General features: G+C 41.2%; 1 protein-coding gene and 1 pseudogene across 2 annotated transcripts in view; one reads left to right on the forward strand and one right to left on the reverse strand.

Annotated features, from left to right (window-relative positions):
* Nucleotides 1-16,582, reverse strand: part of PROSER2 (proline and serine rich 2) — a 30,397-nt gene extending 13,815 nt beyond the window's left edge. Inside the window, exons 1-2 of the mRNA XM_006098217.3 lie at nucleotides 16,563-16,582; nucleotides 11,546-11,765 (exon numbers count right to left, since the gene is read on the reverse strand). Of these exons, the coding sequence (XP_006098279.1) occupies nucleotides 11,546-11,683 (138 nt within the window). The 5' untranslated portion in view covers nucleotides 11,684-11,765; nucleotides 16,563-16,582. The remainder of the gene's footprint in view (nucleotides 1-11,545; nucleotides 11,766-16,562) is intronic.
* LOC102421194 lies at nucleotides 10,714-11,521 on the forward strand (annotated as a pseudogene). The gene has a single exon (XR_330369.3). The product of XR_330369.3 is annotated as a mitochondrial inner membrane protease subunit 1 pseudogene (transcript).
* Nucleotides 16,583-22,107: the final 5,525 nt, after the last annotated feature.

The raw sequence follows: 22,107 nt of genomic DNA on the forward strand, positions 1-22,107 counted from the left end.
AACAAAGAACTAAGTGGATAGAAAATGAGGATAAACAAAAACAATAGCTTTCTTGGGAAGGGTTGCATTGAACAGCTTTAAATGCTCTACTTACTCCAGCAACCTCATGAGAAAGACCCTGAGTGCATGTGGCGTTTCCCACAGTTCCAGGACAGGGTTTAATTATGGTTCTTTCTAACTAGTCATTGTTGTAATTTTTCACTATGGCTAACTTAAACCTGTACTTCTGGCCGGAAAGAGACACAAACAAACCAGCAAGGGATGAGATATGTGTACAGTTTTGATTATAGATCTAAGAATAATGGCTTTGAAGGATTACAGTTGAGTCCCATGGCTGCCTTTAACTGGCAATATTATAGAGAGATCTTGATTGAGATGGAGCTGCCATAGTGTGTGGCACCATACCTCCACCAGAGCCATCATAAGCTTGGGTCACACTGTCTTAGAGCTTCCCCTGGCTGTCTTGTGAGTTCCTGGAAAGATTAAAACCGGCTTTTATTCCATCATCTATTAGTTCTTATATGTAGTAAGCATTTACTAAATACTGAACTTTTATAAAAGCTATTTAAGCTCTGTCTTAAAATGGCTGTTTTGACCAGCAAGTTTTTGGTTCAATCTGGGTAAGGAGACAGAACTGAAAGGAAGATGGGGTTACTACTGACCAGTTCTGGTTCTCCTTTCCAGGCCTGTTCTGTTTTCTCTCCTCGAGATCATCTAGCAACAAGAGTGTCAGATGCTAGTGTGCTCCTCAGACTCCAGTCCAACCTGACCATGAAGACAGCATTCCCCCTGCCGGCTTTGCCTTCTTATCCCATGACTAAGGAGTGTGGCCAAAAGACATCGAAGGCTCTGCAGAAGGAAGGGATTAATCGGGAGCTGACAACTGCTGTCTCATCACAGACTCATTATGTGACTTTCGGGCCACAACATTTGTCAGCTGAGTGAGAAGGAGGGTTACATGACAGTTCACTGAATATTAAATCTCCAAAAGCTCAATCATGAATTTGGGTCATTGTTTTTGCCCAAGTTAGAGATAAAAATGAACAGGAGGTATGCTTGAAATTTTGGGATGTTTTCAATCCATCCCAAAGAAGCACCTATATTACTTAATTTCTTAAGAACTATGGGCAGTAAGAGCATCCCACTCTTCAACTAGCCAAAGCATATTCTTTTCTAGAGGAAGCTCCAGGTGCGTGCAGGGAAGAGCAGACTTCATTCACGTCTACATTCAGAATATGAGCCGAAGAACACTGGAAGTGTTCCGTGGTGTCACTGTATCACAGCTTTTTTTATCCATTCAGCCACTGGTGGGCACTTGGGCTATTTCCAGATCTTGGCTAATGCAAATAATGCTGCTATGAACACAGGAGAGTAAAGAAGAAGAAAAGAACACTGGAAGGAGGCAGCATTCTGTCCCTGGCAGTGGCATCCAGGGTGTTTATGAGATACAAAAGTGTTTGAGATACTGGCCTTAAGAGGTTAAGAACATAGCAAAGCTTCCTTTGTCACCTTAAAGGGCTATCATTATGAAGGTCTCCGAATCCTTTTTGAATCTCTTATTTTGATTCTGAATCACCTCTTGAGGTAGCAGGTTCTAGAACCACACTACCAACTTTGCAAAGACATGTCACCTTGTATTGTATGAAAGCTTCTTAAATTTCAAAGGAAAAAACACATTCAAAAGGTATCCTCTAAGTCAAGTATTTCAGAATTTGGCCAATTTGTTCTCCTTCTAATTAAAACTTCCATTAGAAAAGGTTCAGAGAAAGAATTCCTTATAAGAAGAACAAAATACATACACAAACACAACTAGCCCCTTGAGTGCCTTCACACACTGCCCTGTGTAGATAGCCATGACAACTCTATTTAAGCAGCTACTTTAATTTTCAACTGGCATTGGCTCAGGAGAAAAGTTCCTAACAAACAAAGATCTGTCATATCGCAGGCAACATTACAAGTTTTTAAAAACTTTTGGGTACTCTCATGTAATATCAGGCATTGTCTTTTATCTTCTTTTAAAAATAACTTTTGCTTAAAAGAAATACTTGCAGTTGGAACTAGGTTATCTTTTACTTAAAGAGCCCTCCAAGAGGTACACTGAGGCCTAAAAACATTGTTACTAATCTTTCATGGGGTCAAAAATTAAAGGACAGAAAATTGAGAAACTGTTATGGTTGAGTCTCACTCTAAAGAGATGTCATAAAAAGACCCAGTGATTTAAAATAAAATCATATAGTTCCTCTCCAAACTTAGACTCCCAAAAAATACAGTATGAGGGTAAGAATTTTTTTTTTTAAGTTTAAGAATCTGTACCAGTGTAGATAGTTCACTGATTCAGAGCACCTAGATGCTAAGAGAGTGCTTTGTGAAAGTCAAATGTTCTACAGTTATTTGGAAAACTTTAGTTGCCATCCTATCTAATAAAGACGGAATCTGCTGATTGACTGCCCCGCCCTCAAAGATGGCGGCGCCCACAGCCAATAAGGAGGGAATATGCTAATTGACTACCATGCCCTCAAAGATGGTGGCACCCACAGCCAATAAGGAGGGAATATGCTAATTGACTGCCATGCCCTCAAAGATGGCGGCACCCACAGCCAATAAGGAGGGAATATGCTAATTGACTGCCATGCCCTCAAAGATAGTGGCACCCACAGCCAATAAGGAGGGAATATGCTAATTGACTGCTATGCCCTCAAAGATGGCGGCGCCCACAGCCACAAGATGGCGGCGCTCAGTCCCCTCAGCCCCGCTGGGGGCAGGCCGGCCACTCTGCGCACCTGCCTCCGGAGTTCCCCAGTCCCCTCAGCCCCCAGCCGCCCAGATAAGATTAGAATGGAGATACAAAGTAGCAACTTTCCTTCCCCAAGTCCAAAACACTGGACATACTTGGGATCATTCTCTCCTAGGAGGAGACAGAAGGCAGGTATTATTTCAATTCTCTATCAAGAGGCCAGCACATATGAAAATGAATGTTAAAGGCAAAAAAATAATCCAAATACCCTGACTCCTAATGCACTGCACCCATTCCTTTAGAAACCACAGTCATCTGATGATCATTCTCAATTTTATTCCAGTACCACACATACAAAATAATCCTTTAGACTACTGTGCTCTATATGAGAGTAGGGGTGCTTCCTAACTACACTTTAAAGAATATATTCCAATTACCGGAGTATTAATTTATATTTCTTTCCTACATATTCTTTTAATACATCTTTTAATATATTCTTTATATTTTTTTTATTAAAAAATTAGTCCCAAATTCCCCATTCTTAAGGATTTGTAGGTTCTGATATTTTCAGAGAGTAATTTGTAATATATTTTTCTTTCAGTGAATCAAATAATGTTTATTACATACTACCATGATAAATAAAAAAAAAACAAAGATTCCAAAATGGCGGCAGAGTAAGTAGAAGCTACACTGACCAAACTGGAAATATAAGTAAAATATACAGAAACCACCCTGAAAAAATCAACTGGAGACTAGCTGAAGAGAACCCTGAAAACAAGGACAAAAAATGGAAACCACATAGAGACCGGTAAGAAGTGTGCAGGCGCAAAAGGGCTGGCCGAGCTCCCACAGACAGCAGCTGAAGTTCTGGAGGGATATCTCAGCTGTGGATGGGGGGGGGGGGTCCACTGAGAACTCTGAGGTCTAAACCCCAAGCTGAGCTCTCCAGCCCAGAGCATCAGAACTGAGAAAGGTGCCCACATAACATCTGGCGGTGAAAAGCAGCAGGGGTGCTGTCTACCAGGGAGAGATGGCTGGAAATGCAGGCACCCTCTTAAAGGCCAACACACAAAATTTCATGTGCAGCCACTAACTGTGGGAGCTGGCAAAGGAAGGGCAGAGAGGACTGGAGCTGTGTGAGGAGAGTCCAGGGTTGGGGGCTTTGGGATTGGACCTTGCAGCGCAGCCACCACAGTTTCCTGTGCTGAGTAATTCCCTCAGGCCACAGAGGACAATTTATCTGTAGACCTTTGCTATCTAGGCAGAGTAAAAATATAGTAACTATGAAAAAAGACCGGTTGGAAATAATGACATTGCACTAGTAAAGAACACATTGGAAGGCATACACAGTAAATTTAGGGGAAGCTGAGGACCAGAGCAGTGAATTAGAAGACAGAGAAGAAAAAAAATCACTCAATCAGAGAACCAAAAAGAGAAAACAATTTAAAAATGGGAGGACAGCTTAAGGGAGCTGTGGGCCAACATGAAATGTAACAATATTCGTATAACAAAGGTGCCAAAAGGAGAAGAAAGTGAGCAAGGGATAGAGAACATGTTTGAAGAAATAATGGCAGAAAATTTCCCTTACCTGGTGAAGGAAAAAATTACAGAAGTCCAGGGGGTATAGAGAGCGTCAATCAAGAAAAACCCAAACAGATCCACACCCAAACACATCATAATTAAAATGCCAAAAATTAAAGGCAAAGAAAGAATCTTAAAGGCAGCAAGAAAAAGCAATTTGTTACCTACAAAGGAGCTTCTATAAGGCTGTCATCAGAAACTCTACAGGCCAGAAGGGAACAACATGAAGTATTCAAGGTAATGAAATGCAAGGATCTGAAACCAAGATTACTATACTCAGCAAGGCAATCTTCAAAATAGATGGTGAAATAAAGAGCTTCCCAGACAAAAAAAGTTAAGGAGTTTATCACCATCAAACCAGCACTGCAAGAAATGCTAAAGGGATTGCTGTAATTAGAAGAAGAAGTAGAAAGAAACATAGGTATACAGAATTAAAATGGCAATAAATAAGTACCTACCAATAATAACTTTAACTGTAAATGGATTAAATGCTCCAATCAAAAGAAATAGGGTAGCTGAATGGATACAAAAACATGACCCAACTATATGCTATCTACAAGAGACCACCTCAGAAAAAAAGATGCACAGAGGATGAGAGTGAAGGGATAGAAAAAAAATTTCCATGCAAATAGAAACAAACAAAAAACAACTGGCGAAGCAATACTCATATCTGACAAAATAGACTTCAAAATAAAGGCCATCACAAGGGACAACAAAGGTCACTACATAGTACTGAAGGGATCAACCCAAGAAGAGGATATAACCCTGGTAAACATATATACACCCAATATAGGAGCACCTAAATATATTTTTTAAAAAAACACCAAAAAACTTCTAGAGTACTTTAAGGGAGAGATTGACAACAATACAGTATTAGTAGGGGACTTTAACACCCCACTGACTTCACTGGATATATCTTCCAGATAAAAATTAACAAGAAAACAGGCAAAAAATTAACAAAGAAACAGGTAAAAAATTAACAAGGAAACAGTGACTCTAAATGACATACTCTATTATATGGATTTAATTGATATTTGTAGAACATTTCACCCCAAAGCTGTAGAATATACATTCTTCTCAACTGCACATGGGTCATTCTCAAAGACAGACCACATGTTAGAACACAAGACAAGTCTCTACAAGTTCAAGAAGACTGAAATCATATCAAACATCTTCTCAGATCACAATGAAATGAAATCAGAAATCAACTACAGTAAAAACCCTCTAAAACATTCAAACACGTGGAGGCTAAATAGCATGTTATTAAACAATGAATGGATTAACAATGAGATCAAGAAAGAAATAAAAAACTTCCTGGAAACAAATGAAAATAAACACACAACAACCCAAGATTTCTGGGACATAGCAAAAGCAGTCCTAAGAGGGAAGTTCATAGTACCACACCTCAAAAAACAAGAAAAATTGCCTGGCCGGCATGGCCCAGTGGTTGAATGTTGACCTATGAATCAGGAGGTCATGGTTAATTTCTCTACCAGGGCATATGCCCAGATTGTAGGCTTGATCCCCAGTGGGGGATGTGCAGGAAGCAGACAATCAATGATTCTCTCTCATTATTGATGTTTCTCTCTCTCTCTCTCTCCTTCTCCCTTCCTCTCTGAAATCAATAAAAATATTTTTTAAAAAAAACAAGGAACATTTACAATAAACTATTTAACCCTACAACTTAAAGAATTAGAAAGAGAACAACATGAAAAGCCCAGAGTGAGTAGAAGGAAGGAAATAATAAAAAATTAGAGCAGAAATAAATGACATAGAGGCTTAAAAGATAATTTAAAAAATCAAGAGCTGGTTCATTGAAGAGATAAGCAAGATTGATGAACCTTTAGCAAGATTTATCAAGAAACAAAGAGAAAAACTGTGGTACCTCTACACAATGGAATACTACACTGCTGTAAAAAAGAAAGAATTCTTACCATTTGCAACAGCATGGATGGACCTGGAGAGCATTATGCTAAGTGAAATAATCCAGTCAGAGAAAGATAAATATCACATGATCTCATTCATTTGTGGAACATAATGAACAACATAAACTGATGAACAAAAATAGATCCAGAGTTATAGAAGCATTGAACTGACCGTCTAGCCTCAGAGGGAAGGCAGGGGTGGGGTGGGGTGGGGTGAGGAGAATAAGAGATCAACCAAAGGACTTGTATGCATATATATAAGCATAACCAACGGACACGGACACAGACAATAGAGGGGGCGAGAGCCTGTGCTGGGGGGTGGGAGCAGCTAGGGAGAGGTCAATGGGGGGAAAAGGAGACATATTTAATACTTTAAACAATAAAGAATTTAAATAAAAAAAAGAAACAAAGAGAGAGGACCCAAATAAGTAAAATCAGAAACTAAAGTGATGAAGTACAACTGACACCACAGAAATAAAAAGGAACTACTATGTAAGAAACTACTATCAACAACTATATGCCAATAAGCTGGACAATGTGGATGAAATAGAAAAATTCCTAAAAAAGTACAATTTTCCAAAACTGAATCAGGAAGAATCATAAAATTTGAATAGGCCAATAACAACTGAAGAAACAGAAGCAATAATAAAAAAAACTCCCAGTAGACAAAAGCCCTGGTTTGGATGGGTTCATAGGGGAGTTTTACCAAACCTTCAAAGAACAATTAACACCTCTTTCTCAAACTACTGGTATTCCAAAAAAAATTTAAACGGAAGGAACTCTTCCAACCTCTTTTTCTGAGGCCAGCATTATCCTAATTCCAAGCTAGATAAAGACACTACAAAGAAAGAGAATTACAGGCCAATATACCTGATGAACATAAATACTGAAATCTTCAACAAAATATTAACAAATCAGATTCAACAATACATTAAAAGATCATATACCATGACCAAGTGAGATTTATTCCAGGGATGCAAGGCTGTTACAAAATTTACAAATCAATAAATGTGATACATCACATAAACAAATTGAAAGACAAAAATCATGATCTCATATCAATAGTCGCAAAAAAAGCATTCAACAAAATCCAACATCCATTTTTTATATAAAATTTTCAACAAAGTGGGAATAAAGGAATCATATCTCAGCATAATAAATGCCATGTATGACAAACTTAAAGCCAACATCATACTCAATGGGCAAAAACTAATACCATTTCCCCAAAGAACAGGAACAAGACAAGGATGTCCGCTTTCATCACTCTTTTTTTTGACATAGTACTTGGAAGTCTTAGTCACAGCAATCAGACAAGAAGAAATAAAAGGTATCCAAATTGGAAAGGAGGAAGTAAAACTGCCATTATTCGCAGATTACATGATACTGTACATAGAAAACATTAAAGACTGCTAGATTTAATAAATGAATTTGGCAAAGTAGCAGGATATAAAATTAACACCCAGAAATCAATGGCATTTTTATGTATCAATAATAAACTCTCAGAAAGAGAAACTAAAAAAGTAATTTAGCACTGCAACAACAACAAAGATACCTAGGAATAAACTTAACCAAGGAGATAAAAGACCTGTACTCAGAAAACTATAGGACATTATAAAAGAAAATAGTGGAAGATACAAACAAATGGAAGTATATATCGTGTTCATGGATTGGTAGAATTAACATCATTAAAATGTCCATACTAACCAAAGCAATCTATAGATTCAATGCAATCCTTATTAAAATACCAACGGTATAGCTGAAACCGGTTTGGCTCAGTGGATAGAGCGTCGGCCTGCGGACTGAAAGGTCCCAGGTTCGATTCCGGTCAAGGGCATGTACCTGGGTTACAGGCACATCCCCAGTAGGAGATGTGCAGGAGGCAGCTGATCGATGTTTCTCTCTCATCGATGTTTCTAACTCTCTATCTCTCTCCCTTCCTCTCTGTAAAAAATCAATATAATATATATAAAAAATAAAATAAAATAAAATACCAATGGTATATTTCACAGATCTAGAACAAATATTCAAAAAATGTATATGGAACCAAAAAAGACCCCAAGTAGCCTCAGCAATCTTGAGAATGAAGAACAAAGTTGGAGGGATCACAATACCAGATATCAAACTATGCTGCAAAGCTATTGTAATCAAAATAGCCTGGTACTGTCACAAGAACAGGTATATAGATCAATGAAACAGAACAGAGAACCCAGAAATCAACCTAAGCCCTGATGCTCAATTAATATTTGACAAAGGAAGCAAGAGCATATGATGGAGTAAAGACAGTCTCTTCAATAAATGATGCTGGGAAAATTGAACAGGTACATGCAAAAAAACAATAACAACAAAACACACATAAAAGAAACTAGACCACCAACTTACACCATACACAAGAATAAATTCAAAATGGATAAAAGACTTAAATGTAAGGGTGAATGGGTGGGTGGGAAGAGATCAACCGAAGAACTTGTATGCATATATGCATAACCCATGGGCATAGACAATAGCGTGATCAAGGCCTGGAGTGGGAGCCGGGGATGGGCTAGAAGTGGTCAATGGAGGAAAAAAAGGGGGACATATCTAATACTTTCAACTATAAAGATTTAAAATAAATAAACCAATAAAAATATAAATAAATTAATTAAATATGCAAGTAGGAATCCATTAAATTCTATCTCACTATTAACTGCCCTGTATACTGTATATATCATTCTTATATTCAGCATAATTGGGGTTAATTTTAGGGCTCAGAGCATCTGAAGGAAAATTGTGTTTTCACTAGAAGTAAAATCCAAGGTTAATTCCCTCTTGTCCTTTCCTCTATGAATATAAAGGTCTCAATCCTGAAAGATGGATATCCTGAGAAGTGGGGAGTACAAAAAGGTCATCTCTTAACTTTAAACTGAATACTCTCATTATGAAAGTTCCCAAAGCTTGTTGATGATATGTAAGGATCTGGATTTGAAAGAAAGGGGTACAAAAGCATTTATCTTTGTAAAGGAGATAAAAATCTGTTTTAAAGTGAGTTTGTTTTTACCATGTGAGGAGTTTCTCTTCCTTCAGATCTTTTTTCTTTTAAATATATATATACTAGAGGCCCGGTGCATGAAATTCGTGCACTTGTCTTTTGGTTTTGTTCCATCCACCAAAAGGGTGGATTACAAACAAATATTTGGTAATACGCAGTTACAATCGAGGCCTGCTCCCCACCATCAGTCGGACATCCTTAGCACTGCCGCAGAGGTGGGAGAGGTGGCTCCCGCGGAGTACGCGCAATTCACGCGAGCCGACTTAACTCGTTTCCCGCACTCCAAGTGTTAAATATATATATACTAGAGGCCCGGTGCATGAAATTCGTGCACTTGGGGTGGGTCCCTCAGCCCAGCCTGCACCCTCTTGCAGTCCGGGAGCCCTTGGGGGATGTCCAACTGACGGCTTAGGCCTGCTCCCCACCATCAGTCGGACATCCTTAGCACTGCCGCAGAGGTGGGAGAGGTTCCCGCCACTGCCGCTTTGCTCACCAGCTGTGAGCCTGGCTTCTGGCTGAGCAGTGCTTTCCCTGTGGGAGCGCACTGACCACTAGGGGGCAGCTCCTGCATTGAGCGTCTGCCCCCTTGTAGTCAGTGCACGTCATAGCGACCAGTCATTCCACTGTTTGGTTGATTTGCATATTAGCCTTTTATAATATAGCTTTTTATTATATCGTGTACTCGGGGGCTGGGGGGGTCCCTCAGCCCAGATTGCGAGAGGGCGCAGGCCAGGCCAAGGGACCCCACCAGTGCAAGATTGGGGCTGGGGAAGGACATGGGAGGTTGGCCAGCTGGGGAGGGACCGCAGGAGGGCTCCAGGGCATGTCCAGCCCACCTCACTCAGTCCCGATTGGCTGGACCCCAGCAGCAAGCTAACCTACTGGTCAGAGCGTCTGCCCCCTGGTGGTGAGTGCACATCATAGCGACTGGTCAACCAGTTGACAGTCTGCCCTCTCGTGGTCAGTGCATATCATAGCGAGCGGTTGAGCAGCCTTAGCATATCATTAGCATATGACGCTTTGATTGGTTGTTCTACCATTCAGTCTATTTGCATATTACCCTTTTATTATATAGGCTGTATATTTTATTGTTGATAGTATTACAGATGTCTCCCATTTCTATCCCTCCACTTTACTTCTCTCTGGTCTTTTGAACTGAAAAGCATCAGGCCCTGCCTAAGTTTGTCACTTCCCTGGGTCTAAGCAGCCATGTTATCGGCTACAGTGAGATTCTCTTCACTGCTGTGGATAATGCTCTATATTTGTGCAAAATTTAAGATGATTAAAAATTAAATGCCATTTCACAAAGCAAGTATTCCAAAACATCAAGCTAGTTAACCCAAAATAATGTGATAAGATCTTCCTTAAAGGGAAGGAAGTTGGGGCAAAGCCAGCCAACCAAAGCACATCAAAGCATTAAAGGAGGAAAAAGTGCTCTCTGCGTGAGGACGGCGGACTTGTGCGGGACCCAGAAATCCTGAAACCATGGGTCACCCACATATGCTTTGAGATGCGTTAGAGGCTTTTTTTTTTTTCCTGGAAGCCCTGCAACAACTCTAAACTTTGAATGTATTGTAGAACAGATCTATGGCCAATGGTGACAGAGTCTACATAGAACTATGCTTCGTGGTGTTCTGGGGAAAACCTTTCGACTTGTTGGCTATACTATTCAGTATGGCTGTATAGCACATTGTGCTTTTGAATATGCTGGTGGTGTTGTCATGTGTTCTGGACCATCAATGGAGCCTACGATTCAAAATGCAGATATTGTCTTTGCAGAAAATCTTAGTCGACATTTTTATGGTATCCAAAGAGGTGACATTGTGATTGCAAAAAGTCCAAGTGATCCAAAATCAAATATTTGTAAAAGAATAATTGGTTTGGAAGGAGACAAAATGCTCACCAGTAGTTCATCAAGTTTCTTTAAAAGCCATAGTTATGGGCTGCTTTCTTCTCTAATTCCAGGTGCCAATGGGCCATGTTTGGTTAGAAGGTGATAATTTACAGAATTCTACAGATTCCAGGTCCTATGGACCTATTCCATATGGACTAATAAGAGGACGGATCTTCTTTAAGATTTGGCCTCTGAGTGATTTTGGATTTCTACGTGATAGCCCTAATGGCCACAGATTTTCTGATGATTAGCCAACATTTATTCTTTTGATTTGATTATTGCCTCCTGTTCAAGTGAAGTTATTATTGCCACTGAAACCATGTACTTACTAATAAACTATTTGCTATTCAAAAAAAAAAAAAGCATTAAAGGAAACCATAACTCACCAAAGTGAGACTTCTGGAGCGAGAACTGCTACTTCGACTCTCCAAGCTGCCCGCTCTGCTCAGGTCACTGAGCCTGCAGCTGGGTGACAAATCAGAGTCCATCTCTGAAGAGTCTGATTTCTGGTGGTTTACTGGCATCCCCACATAAATGTCGGCCAGTGGCTTGATCACAAGAAGAGGGGAAAGGGCCAGTGTTCCATTCTGAAGTCGTGGATCACTTCTAGAGAAACCAAGCACAAGCAACAAGGGTTAGTGAGCCTAAGGAGCAAATGCCTTATCTTCCAAATGAAAAGCTCAGCATGAGTAAGAGTCATCTAGACTTAGGGCCCCAACCATTAAGGCAAAGATAATTAGGAACCCCTAAGTCAACTAGTTTGGTGATGCTCATTTTCATTTCTCCTTTATATCCTTCTCCATTATCAAGATGTAAGAATTATTTTTAAGGAAAGACAGATGCACTAAAAATTGCTTTGGTGCAGATGATTTGATAGAATAATATGCTGGCACCTTCCTCTGCACTTAGGCTCTGTACTTTCATGCTCAGAGTCAAGTTCTCTCTGTGTGGCTTATTAATTCTAGTCTTTTCTGCTTCAGACACCACAAAAACTATAGCTCCTTTTCCAGCTTCACGACAGTTTAGAGTTTAGTTGAAGTGACAAGAGTTATAAATTACTAATACAAGTTTGGTTGACATCCCCAAGATTCTAGACTTCTTTGGAAGCCATATGCTATTTTAATTTCTACATAAAATATTGAGGTCCCATAATTTAATACTATCAGGAAGTTCATGTTTTTACTTTCAGGAAGAAAGACACTGAAACGGTCCCCTATAAGCCCCTCAATTTCATACAGTCCACTGACTCTTTTTAAAAAATTTAATATATTGGGTAACATCTATCTACATAAAAGCCTAAGCGACCATCGCAACCAAACGGACAACTAAACAGGCTGCGTGGGGCAACATGGCCAGCAGGGGGGTTATGTGGGGCGACCAAACGACTGAGCAGAAGGCTGCATGGGGCAACCAGGCCGGCAGGGGGGGCAGTTGGGGGCAACCAGGCCGGTGGGGGGGGCAATTAGGCCGGCAGGCAGGCAGAGGCAGTTAGGGGCGACCAGGCCAGCAGGGGCGGGGGCAGTTAGGGGCAATCAGGCAGGCAGGCAGGTGAGCGGTTAGGAGCCAGGGGTCCAGGATTGTGAGAGGGATGTCCGACTGCCGGTTTATCGGGCCTAAACCGGCAGTCAGTCATCCCCTGAGGGGTCCTGGATTGGAGGGTGCAGGCTGGGCTGAAGGGATCCTCCCCCACCCTGCACAAATTTCGTGCACTGGGCCTCTAGTTGGTTAATAAAATTATACAGGTATCAGGTATACAATTCTACAATACATCACTTATGTATTGTATTGTGTATTTACCCCCATAAGTCAAGTCTCCTTCTATCGCCATTTATCCCCCACTTTACCTTCTTCCACCTCCCCCCACCTCCCTATCCTCTGGCAATTGCCATACTGTTGTCTGAGTCCACTAGTCTTTCTTTTCTTTTTTTTTTAAAAAATATATTTTTATTGACTTCAGAGAGGAAGAGATAGAAACATCAGTGAAGTAGGAGTGATGAGAGAATCATTGATTGGCTGCCTCCTGCACGCCTCCTACTGGGAAATGAGCCTACAATCCGCGCATGTGCCCTTGCCCGGAATTGAACCTGGGATCCTTCAGTCTGCAAGCCAACATTCTATCCACTGAACCAAACCATCTAGGGATTTTCTTTACTTTTTAAAAAAATAAAGTACAAGCACATTGAAAGTTTGCTTTTTTAAAAAAATTGATTTTAGAGAGAAGAGGGGGAGAGAAAGAAACATCAGTTGCCTCCTGCACTTGCCCCCAGGGGTCGAACTGCAACCTGGGTATGTGCCCTGACTGAATACTGAACCCACCACCTTTTGGTGTACACGATGACACTCCAACCAACTGAGCCACACCAGACAGAGTGAGTCTTCTTTTTTCTTTGCTTAATTCCTTCATCCTTCTCACCCAGCACCTTAACAAACTCCAACCCCAGCCAGTTGATTGTATTCATGAGTCTGTCTCCACTTTGTTTGCTAGTTTATTTTGTTAATTAGATTCCACATATAAATGAAATTATATATGGTACTTGTCTTTCTCTGACTGGTTTATTTCACTTAGCGTAATACTCTCCAGGCCCATCCATGCTGTCACAAAAGGCAAGATTTCCTTCTTTTTTTATGGCTAAATAGTATTCCACTGTGTAAATGTACCACAGCTTTTTTCCCCTTTTCTTTTATATTTATGCTAGAGGCCAAATAAACGAAATTCGTGCCAGAGTAGGCCTTTCTTCCCCTTGCTGCCGGCATTGGCTTCCCTCTGGCACCGAGGACCGGGGATTCCCTCGCAGCCCTGGCTTCGTCTGGAAGGTCGTGTGGTCTAATTAGCATATTACGCTTTTATTATTATACTAGAGGCCCGGTGCACAAAACTTTGTGCACTCGGGGGGAGGGGGAGTCCCTCAGCCCCGCCTATGCCCTCTCGCAGTCTGGGACCCCTCAGGGGATGACTACCTGCTAGCTTAAGCCCGCTCCCCGGGGGATTGGGCTTAAGATGGCAATCAGACATCCCTCTGGCAGCCTGGCAGCCCTCGGGGGATGTCCACTTGCCAGCTGGGAGCAGACCTAAACTACAGTCGGACATCCTTAGCGCTGCTGAGGAGGCAGGAGAGGCTCCCACCACCACTGCTGTACTGGCAGCCATCAGCCTGGCTTGTGGCTGAGCAGAGCTCCTCCCATGTGAGAGCGCCCTGACCACCAGGGGGCAGCTCCTGCATTGAGCATCTGCCCCTGGTGGTCAGTGTGTGTCATAGTGACCAGTCATTCCCAGTCCTTCTGCTGTTAGGGTCAGTTTGCATATTACCCTTTTACTATATAGGATAGAGGCCTGGTGCACGGGTGGGGCTGGCTGGTTTTCCCTGAAGGGTGTCCTGGATCAGGGTGGGGGTCCTGCTTGGGTGCCTGGCCAGCCTGGATGATGGGCTGATGGCTGTTTGCAGCTGGTCGCACCCCTTTCAGGGTGAGGGCCCCCACTGGGGTGCCTGGCCAGTCTGGGTGAGGGGCTGAGGGCCGTTTTCAGGCTGGCGGGTGACTGAAGCTCCCAACCGCTCCTTTTTTTCTTTCTTTTTTTTATTCTGGGATTTATTTACCTTCTATGGCTGTCACTGGAGCTGAGAGCCGGCTTTAGCTCTGAGGCTCGGCTCCAGCTCTGAGACCTCGGCTGCTGAAAGCAGGAATCTGGGTTTGTTTGGCTTCTATAATTGAAACACTGTTGCAGCTCCAGCTCTGATGGCTGAAAGCCGGTATCTGGAGCTTGTTTAGCTTCTGTAATTGCAAAATTGTTTCTTAGAGTGCAAGCTCAGAGCCCAGCAGCGGCAGGTGGGGAACCTTGGCTTCCTCCTTCACTGGAGCAAGCAAGCCTCCTGTTCGCTTCAGCTGCCTGGCTGCCGGCCGCCATCTTGATTGGCAGTTAATTTGCATATATCGCTGATTAGCCAATGGGAAGGGTAGCAAAGTTATGGTTAATTACCATGTTTCTCTATTATTAGATAGGATATATTATTGATTTCAGAGAGGAAGGGAGAGGGAGAGAGAGAGAGAAACATCAATGAGAGAGAATCATTGATCAGCTGCCTCCTGCATGCTCCCAACTGGGTTGAGCCTGCAACCCAGGCATATGTCCCAACTGAGATTCAACCCATGACCTCCTGGTTCATAGGTCAATGTTCAACCACTGAGCTACACCAGCCAGGCTGTACCACAGCTTTTTTATCCACTCATCTACTGATGGACACTTGCGCTGCTTCCAAATCTTGGCTATTGTAAATAATGCTGCAATAAACATAGGGGTGCATATATATATTCTTTCAAATTAGTGTTTCAGTTTTCTTTGGATATATTCCCACAGGTGGAATTGCTGGTCATAAGGCAGTCCCATTTTTCATTTTTAGAGGTACTGCTTCCCAGAGTGGTTGCACCAGTCTGCATTCCCACCAACAGTGCATGAGGGTTCCCTTTTCTCCACATCCTCACCCAACACTTGTTTGTTGATTTCTTGATGTTAGCCATTCTGACAGGAGTGAGGTGCTATCTCTTTGTGGTCTTAATTTGCGTTTTCTGATAATTAGTAATGAAGAGCATCCTTTCATATGTCTACTGTCCATCTGTATGTCTTCTTTGGAGAAGTATCTATTCAGGTCATTTGCCCATTTCTTAATTGGATTATTTGGATCTTTTTTCAGTGTTGAGTTTATAAGTTCCTTACAAATTTTGGATATTAAGTCCTTATCAGATGTATTGGTGAATATATTCTCCCATTCAGTGTGTTGTCTTTTCATTTTTTTGATGGTTTCCTTTGCTGTGCAAAACTTTTTAGTTTGATGTAGTTCCATTTGTTTATTTTTTCTTTTTTTCCCTTGCCCAAGGAGATATATCAGAAAAAATATTGCTATGAGAAATGTCCCAAGATTTTACTGCCTATGTTTTCTCTTAGGATTTTTATGGTTGCAAGTATAACCTTTAAGTTTTAATCCATTTGAGTTTATTCTTGTGTATGGTATAAGAAGGTGATCTAGTTTCACTTTTTGCACATATCTTTCCAATTTTCCCAACACTATTTATTGAATAGTCCTCTGACTCTTTTAATAGGAGATCAATTCAGCCTCTGAACAACAGACGATTGATTTCAACAAAACCTTCTAGAAGACCAAAGAAGACTAATAGAAAATAAGCCTCCTGTGGATTACATATGACCTGATACTATGGCAAGTGAACTAAATTGAAAATACTGCCAGGACACCTTATGAGCCTCTTTAAGGATACTGAGGGGTACGTGAGGTAAAATAACCATTGGTACAATTTAGTGTGTGTATGTGTGCATATGGGATTGTGCTCATATGTGTATTAACTTTTAATAAAAATATGACTAATTATGGAGAAAGCCCATTCAGTACTGCATACCTTTAGGAGGACCTTGTCATTTAAGACCACTGTGAAATCTTCTCAGAGAAACCCTGAAAACATTAGAACAGATTAAAAAAGAAACTATTCCCTACTCCATTTCTCATCATTTTTTTCAGATGTATCAGCACAAGTCACGTGGCAATTTAAGAGCAAGGCTAGGGAACAGAACATTCTGAGCATATATACTTTCTATAAGTTGCCATTATTCCCAATGGTAAAAAAAAAAAAAAAAGACTTAAGAAAATGTTAAAAGTTTAAAATTTGTTTACTAATAAGAAAGCCTAAGCAATACACAGACTTTATATAAGCCACCTAAACAGCCAATAATATGCAACTCAGAAGTTAAGATCCTTGGTGAAACTCACCACAGTGTTCAGTCTAGTAAGTTAAATGCCTGTAATGAATCTAGAATACACACAGACACACACACCACACACACAGTGGACATAAAAGAGACAGTGACACTGGTGACAGTGGCCGGTGACAAAGCAAGGCAAATGCAGATGAGGATGTCATCGCTACATCTTTGGGACCCGTGATTAGCTTCAGCCCAAGAAAAGTGGGAAGACAAATGCAGAGAGGACAAGCCAATGTTTAGATTCCTTCTGGTCTGTAGATTCCTTCCCACTGACTCAGCTCTAATTCATTCCTAGATTAAGTAAATCATTGCTCCAAGGAAAGTAGGGGGTTGAGGGACAGTCTTTCCCCCACACAACAGTGAGATGAAACACAGGGAAGTGAATACCCATTCACCTACACAATGAAGGAACCCGGTGGAACCACCTAATGGGTGGGAAAGGGTTTGGAGCTTGGCTACAGGTCTGTGCAGTCAGAGCCACACTCTAAGGCCCTCACAGTGTGGTTGGAGGGCGGTAATTTACCACACCATTTAAGAGCACACCATTTTCTTGTGTTTCTATAATTTTAAAAGCTATTCTGACACTGTAAAACAGTGGTTCTCAACCTTCTGGCCCTTTAAATACAGTTCCTCATGTTGTGACCCAACCATAAAATTATTTTCGTTGCTACTTCATAACTGTAATGTTGCTACTGTTATGAATCGTAATGTAAATATCTGATATGCAGGATGGTCTTAGGCGACCCCTGTGAAAGGGTCGTTCGACCGCCAAAGGGGTCGCGACCCACAGGTTGAGAACCGCTGTTTAAGGAATGGAGAACTAGGGGCTCCCAAGTCCTAGTTCCCAGGAACTCAAAATATAGAATTCTATGAGAGGTCCACTGTGGAGAGAGCAGAGTTTTCTGAAAAGGAAGGGCAAGGAAGCAGCCTTCTTCTCTGCTCTGCCCTGGAAAGGGAATGTGATGAGAAAAAGAAGCAGGGGACAAGGAGCAGACGGGTCTGACAGCAGTGACCACAGCTGTGAGACTATGAAGGTCATTACCACTTTAAATATTTAGTCTCAAGGAATAACTCTCTGGGTCTGCAAATAGTGCACATTGTAAAAAGTGGGACTCGGGTCAGACACAGATGAAGAAACTGACTTTTACCAGGAGAGCAGAACAAGTATCACTAAGAAGTCATGACAAACCTAACACAACAGGAGCAGAAATGTGAGCCACACACGTGTGTTTTTCTATTTATTCTCTTCTACTTCCTGTGTTTATTTCTCATTATTTACCAGTAACATCTTTTTTTTGTTGGGGGGTGGGAGGAGGGGGTAAAGCCTGGTTTATCCATTGAGCAAAGAGAATAAGAGAAGGTGACAAGAGATCTACAGTCTTAGTAAATCTACATCTCCCAAGCATGGCTGGTCAGGAGGCAGCAGCTGTCCAATCTGAAGGTGCTGGGGGATCAGGTGGGGCTGAGGTTAGTGAGATCAGCGAACCCTCTGAAGTGAGTACACTGAAGCCAAGAAAGGAATGAATGCAGCTCTTCTTTTTCATCTTCCCCTGGACATTCCTGAAAGACTTGGAATGACCTGGATGGTATGCATAAAGCCCTCCTTCCACCATCACCTCACTCCATCTAAGTTCCAAGTAGCCACAATCAGGTCTACAGAGCTGCCCAAATAACTAAGTCTTTCCATCATTCACCTGAAAATTCTGGTTTGGCCAAACCCCAAGGCTGAATTATGTTAGGCAAAGATCTGCCCACAGGCACAGTGGCTGTCAGCTTCCACACACAAAGCCATCTTTGACTCCTCCCTTATCCCCCCACTCACAATCAACCAGCTACAAAGCCCTGTTGCTTCTTCTGGTGCAATGTCAGTTGTATCCACTCCTTTTCTAGTGCCACCAATTCAGCACCATTATACCACACGTCTACGTTACTGAGATAGCCATCTAGATCTCCTCGAATTTTCACTCTTCTCTGTACTTTTCCTTTATTCTTCTGCTGGATTAATCTTGAAATACCACTTTGAGGTCACCACTCTCCTAAAAGCAATCAACTTTCACCCACTCCCATAGGCTTCAGAATCAAAGTTTCATGCAATTAATCAGTATTTGCTTCAATTTGAGCGCTAGCTTCCTTTCTAGACTAAGCATACTCTTTTGATTACTTGTTTTCCTGCTTCACACTGGGTAAATTCTAGGTAATTAATTCTGCCACATGGGGCCAACTGTAATGGAAAACGACTGTGTAAACTGTAGTCAGTGCCATCGTAGGGACAATGGCAGCATAGAGGAAGGTGTGCAAAGCTTCCTGAGAGGGTTCAGAGGCTTCGCAGAAAGGTGACAACTAGGCTAAGCCCTACAAGGTGTTTCAGATTTAAGGAGGCTTCTAATTAAACAAACTGCGATTGGCACTCCAAACAGATAAAAAGAACAAGCAAAGGCCGGGCTCCTGAGTCCTAGTTCCCAGGAACTGAAAATATAGAATTCCATGGGAAGTTCACTGTGGAGAGAGCATTTTCATGGTTTCACTTTTCATATTTAAATATCTGATCCAACTTGAATTTATTTTAGTGTAGAGACTTACTTCCCTATCCCTAAGCCTAGAAAGTTTCCTAATTACTCAAATGCCAAACATTGAAAAATTCATCTTTCTACTGTCTTGAAATGCTAAATGTTATATTATACTAAATATTTATGTCTTAGATTCTATTTCTGAATTTCCTAGTCTGCTCCACTGATCTTTCTATTCATTAGGACTCAAAAATGCAAATCTTAAGGTGAAAATTTCAATGGACCTACCTACATAAAAATTAAGGATATCACAGACAATGTTAACAGAAAAGTGGCAGGCTGGTAGAGGGGTTTACTGTGGCTAAGAAAATGAATTGATAGCTAGAATACATAAAAAACTCTTGAAAATCAACAAGAAAGACAGGAAACTCATTAGAAAAAAGGAACAAGAACTATGTTTAAGCATATATGAGAGAGAAAACCCAAGTGACTAAACAAAAGAAGTCCAAGTTAAAAGGATGTGGTAAAATTGGAACCCACATGTACTACTGTTGAGTGTTAAACTAATACAACCATTCTCTAGACTAATCTGACACTAGTTAGTGAAATTAAACATGTCCTGTGAGCCCCCAATCCCACTGCTCTGTCTACTACAGAGGAAATCTCTCTCAGGAAAGGAGGGTAACACTTGCAAGGTTGGTTATAGTGTTGCTTGCTGCAGAGCAGTGCTGGCAGCAACCTAGGTTCATAACCCACTACGAACTCTAATAACAAGTAGAAACCTGATAAATGCTTTTACTGTGGAATACCGTGCATCAGTTGGGAGCAATCAAATGGACAATGGCATGCACGGATATTAATATGTGTTGAGTGAAAAGTTGTAATTGTATTCTTAGCACAATTCCACTTATATAAATTTAAAACAGACATAACACTGTATTGTACATCCATACCCAGGAACATATGCCAATGGTAGGGATGACTGGGTGAGTGGGGTGAGCCACTTAATTATACTATAGTATCATCTGGTCTGTTATTCACTGAGGGCCTCCTGTTTGTCACGCACCTGACTCCTATTGCTGGAAAAATGGAAAAGGATGATTTGGGTTTGAAGAATAATTACTTATTAGATCATTTTATCACTTGGGAACCTTTGAAGGGCCCAGTATCTAAGAAGATGATATAGGACTGATCAGTTCTAATTTAATGAGGAAAAAGAGAAGACAATCTAAATACTGGGGGCACTTTCAGATGGAAGTACTGACAATGGCATGGTTTTAATAGGAAGAGAAAGAAACCATGAAGATGAACTTTTCTTGGATCACAAGTGAGCTAAAAATTTACCTAGGAAAGGTTGACCTGATCTAATTTATGGAAGAATCTAAGCTGGAACTATAAATGGATTCCCTCACATTCAACTATAAGGCTTGGTACCTTCTAGGTGGGGGGAAGGAAATCATATCCTGTAAGACTTAGATTCCCAACAGGCAGGCTAAACAAAATCACAGGGGTGATTATTGTCTATGCTAATTCTGAACATGAATAGGAAACTTATCCACCTTAACCAAGTGATGTGGAACTAATTTTGCTTAGCATGTCTGTAACGCTTTAAAAGAGAACTCTCCAACTCAGTGCCAAGGTAAACTCTTCACAAAAGAGAATATCCAGGTGCGAATCCTAGGATTCTGAACCCCATGGACACCATGATACAGGTTTTTAGGCCCTCATCCCTGTCTAGTCACCCACTATTAACCACAGTGCTAAGGTACAGGCAGCAGAAGCACAGCTTAGCTGGGAAAGGGGTAGAAATAAGCTTCTTAAAAATCTCCCCCTCTCCTTCCCACGTCAGACTCTATACTAGGGCTGGATCAATGCTCCACCTAAGCCCTACTCTTTGGTATCTCATTCTCTCCTACTTCCATTCACAGGAATTTTATGAAGACTTGTTGCCAAATCTACAAAAACAACCTTGGACAGAAATTATCTTTAAAGCTATATCGTAAGAAACCCTAACAACCAAGTCATTATTAAAAAAAAGATAGGTGTTTCTTAACCTTTAAGAACATTAAAAATGAAGGAGTTTTACAGTGGAATTGTTTCTGAGCCATGAATGGGCTTTTTCATATGGTTAAGCAGTGGGTGAAAATAAAGAGAATGACCATCTTTGGTGAAAAGTACAAACTCTTTGATGAAATAGTCAGTGAACACAAAATACTAGCATTTTTGGCCTTAATGCTAGTAGCTCTAGACAACATTTGTTCATCTCAACATGTATTGATGTGATAGGCACTTTGCTCTGATTTACTTAAACAAAGAAGAAACTTTTATAGTTTCTCCCTGGTTCTGTGTTAATTCCTGTGACATGTGTTGACAAAAATGAATTTTATAATAAGAAATTAACTAGGTGATGGAACTATAAATTATGCCAATACTCTTTTATATTGTTTTAATAGAGGCCTGGTGCACAAAATTCGTGCGGGGGGGGGGGGGGGGGTGTCCCTCAGCCCAGCCTGCACCCTCTCCAATCCGGGATCCCTCTGGAGATGTCTGACTGCCGGTTTAGGCCTGATCCCACAGTCGGACATCCCTCTTGCATTCCAGGACCTCTGACTCCTAACTGCTCACCTCCCTGCCTGCCTGCCTGATTGGCCCTAACTGCTCACCTGCCTGCCTGTCT

The sequence above is a fragment of the Myotis lucifugus genome, unplaced genomic scaffold (genome assembly GCF_000147115.1).
Source record: "Myotis lucifugus unplaced genomic scaffold, Myoluc2.0 scaffold_223, whole genome shotgun sequence".
Lineage (NCBI taxonomy): Eukaryota > Metazoa > Chordata > Mammalia > Chiroptera > Vespertilionidae > Myotis > Myotis lucifugus.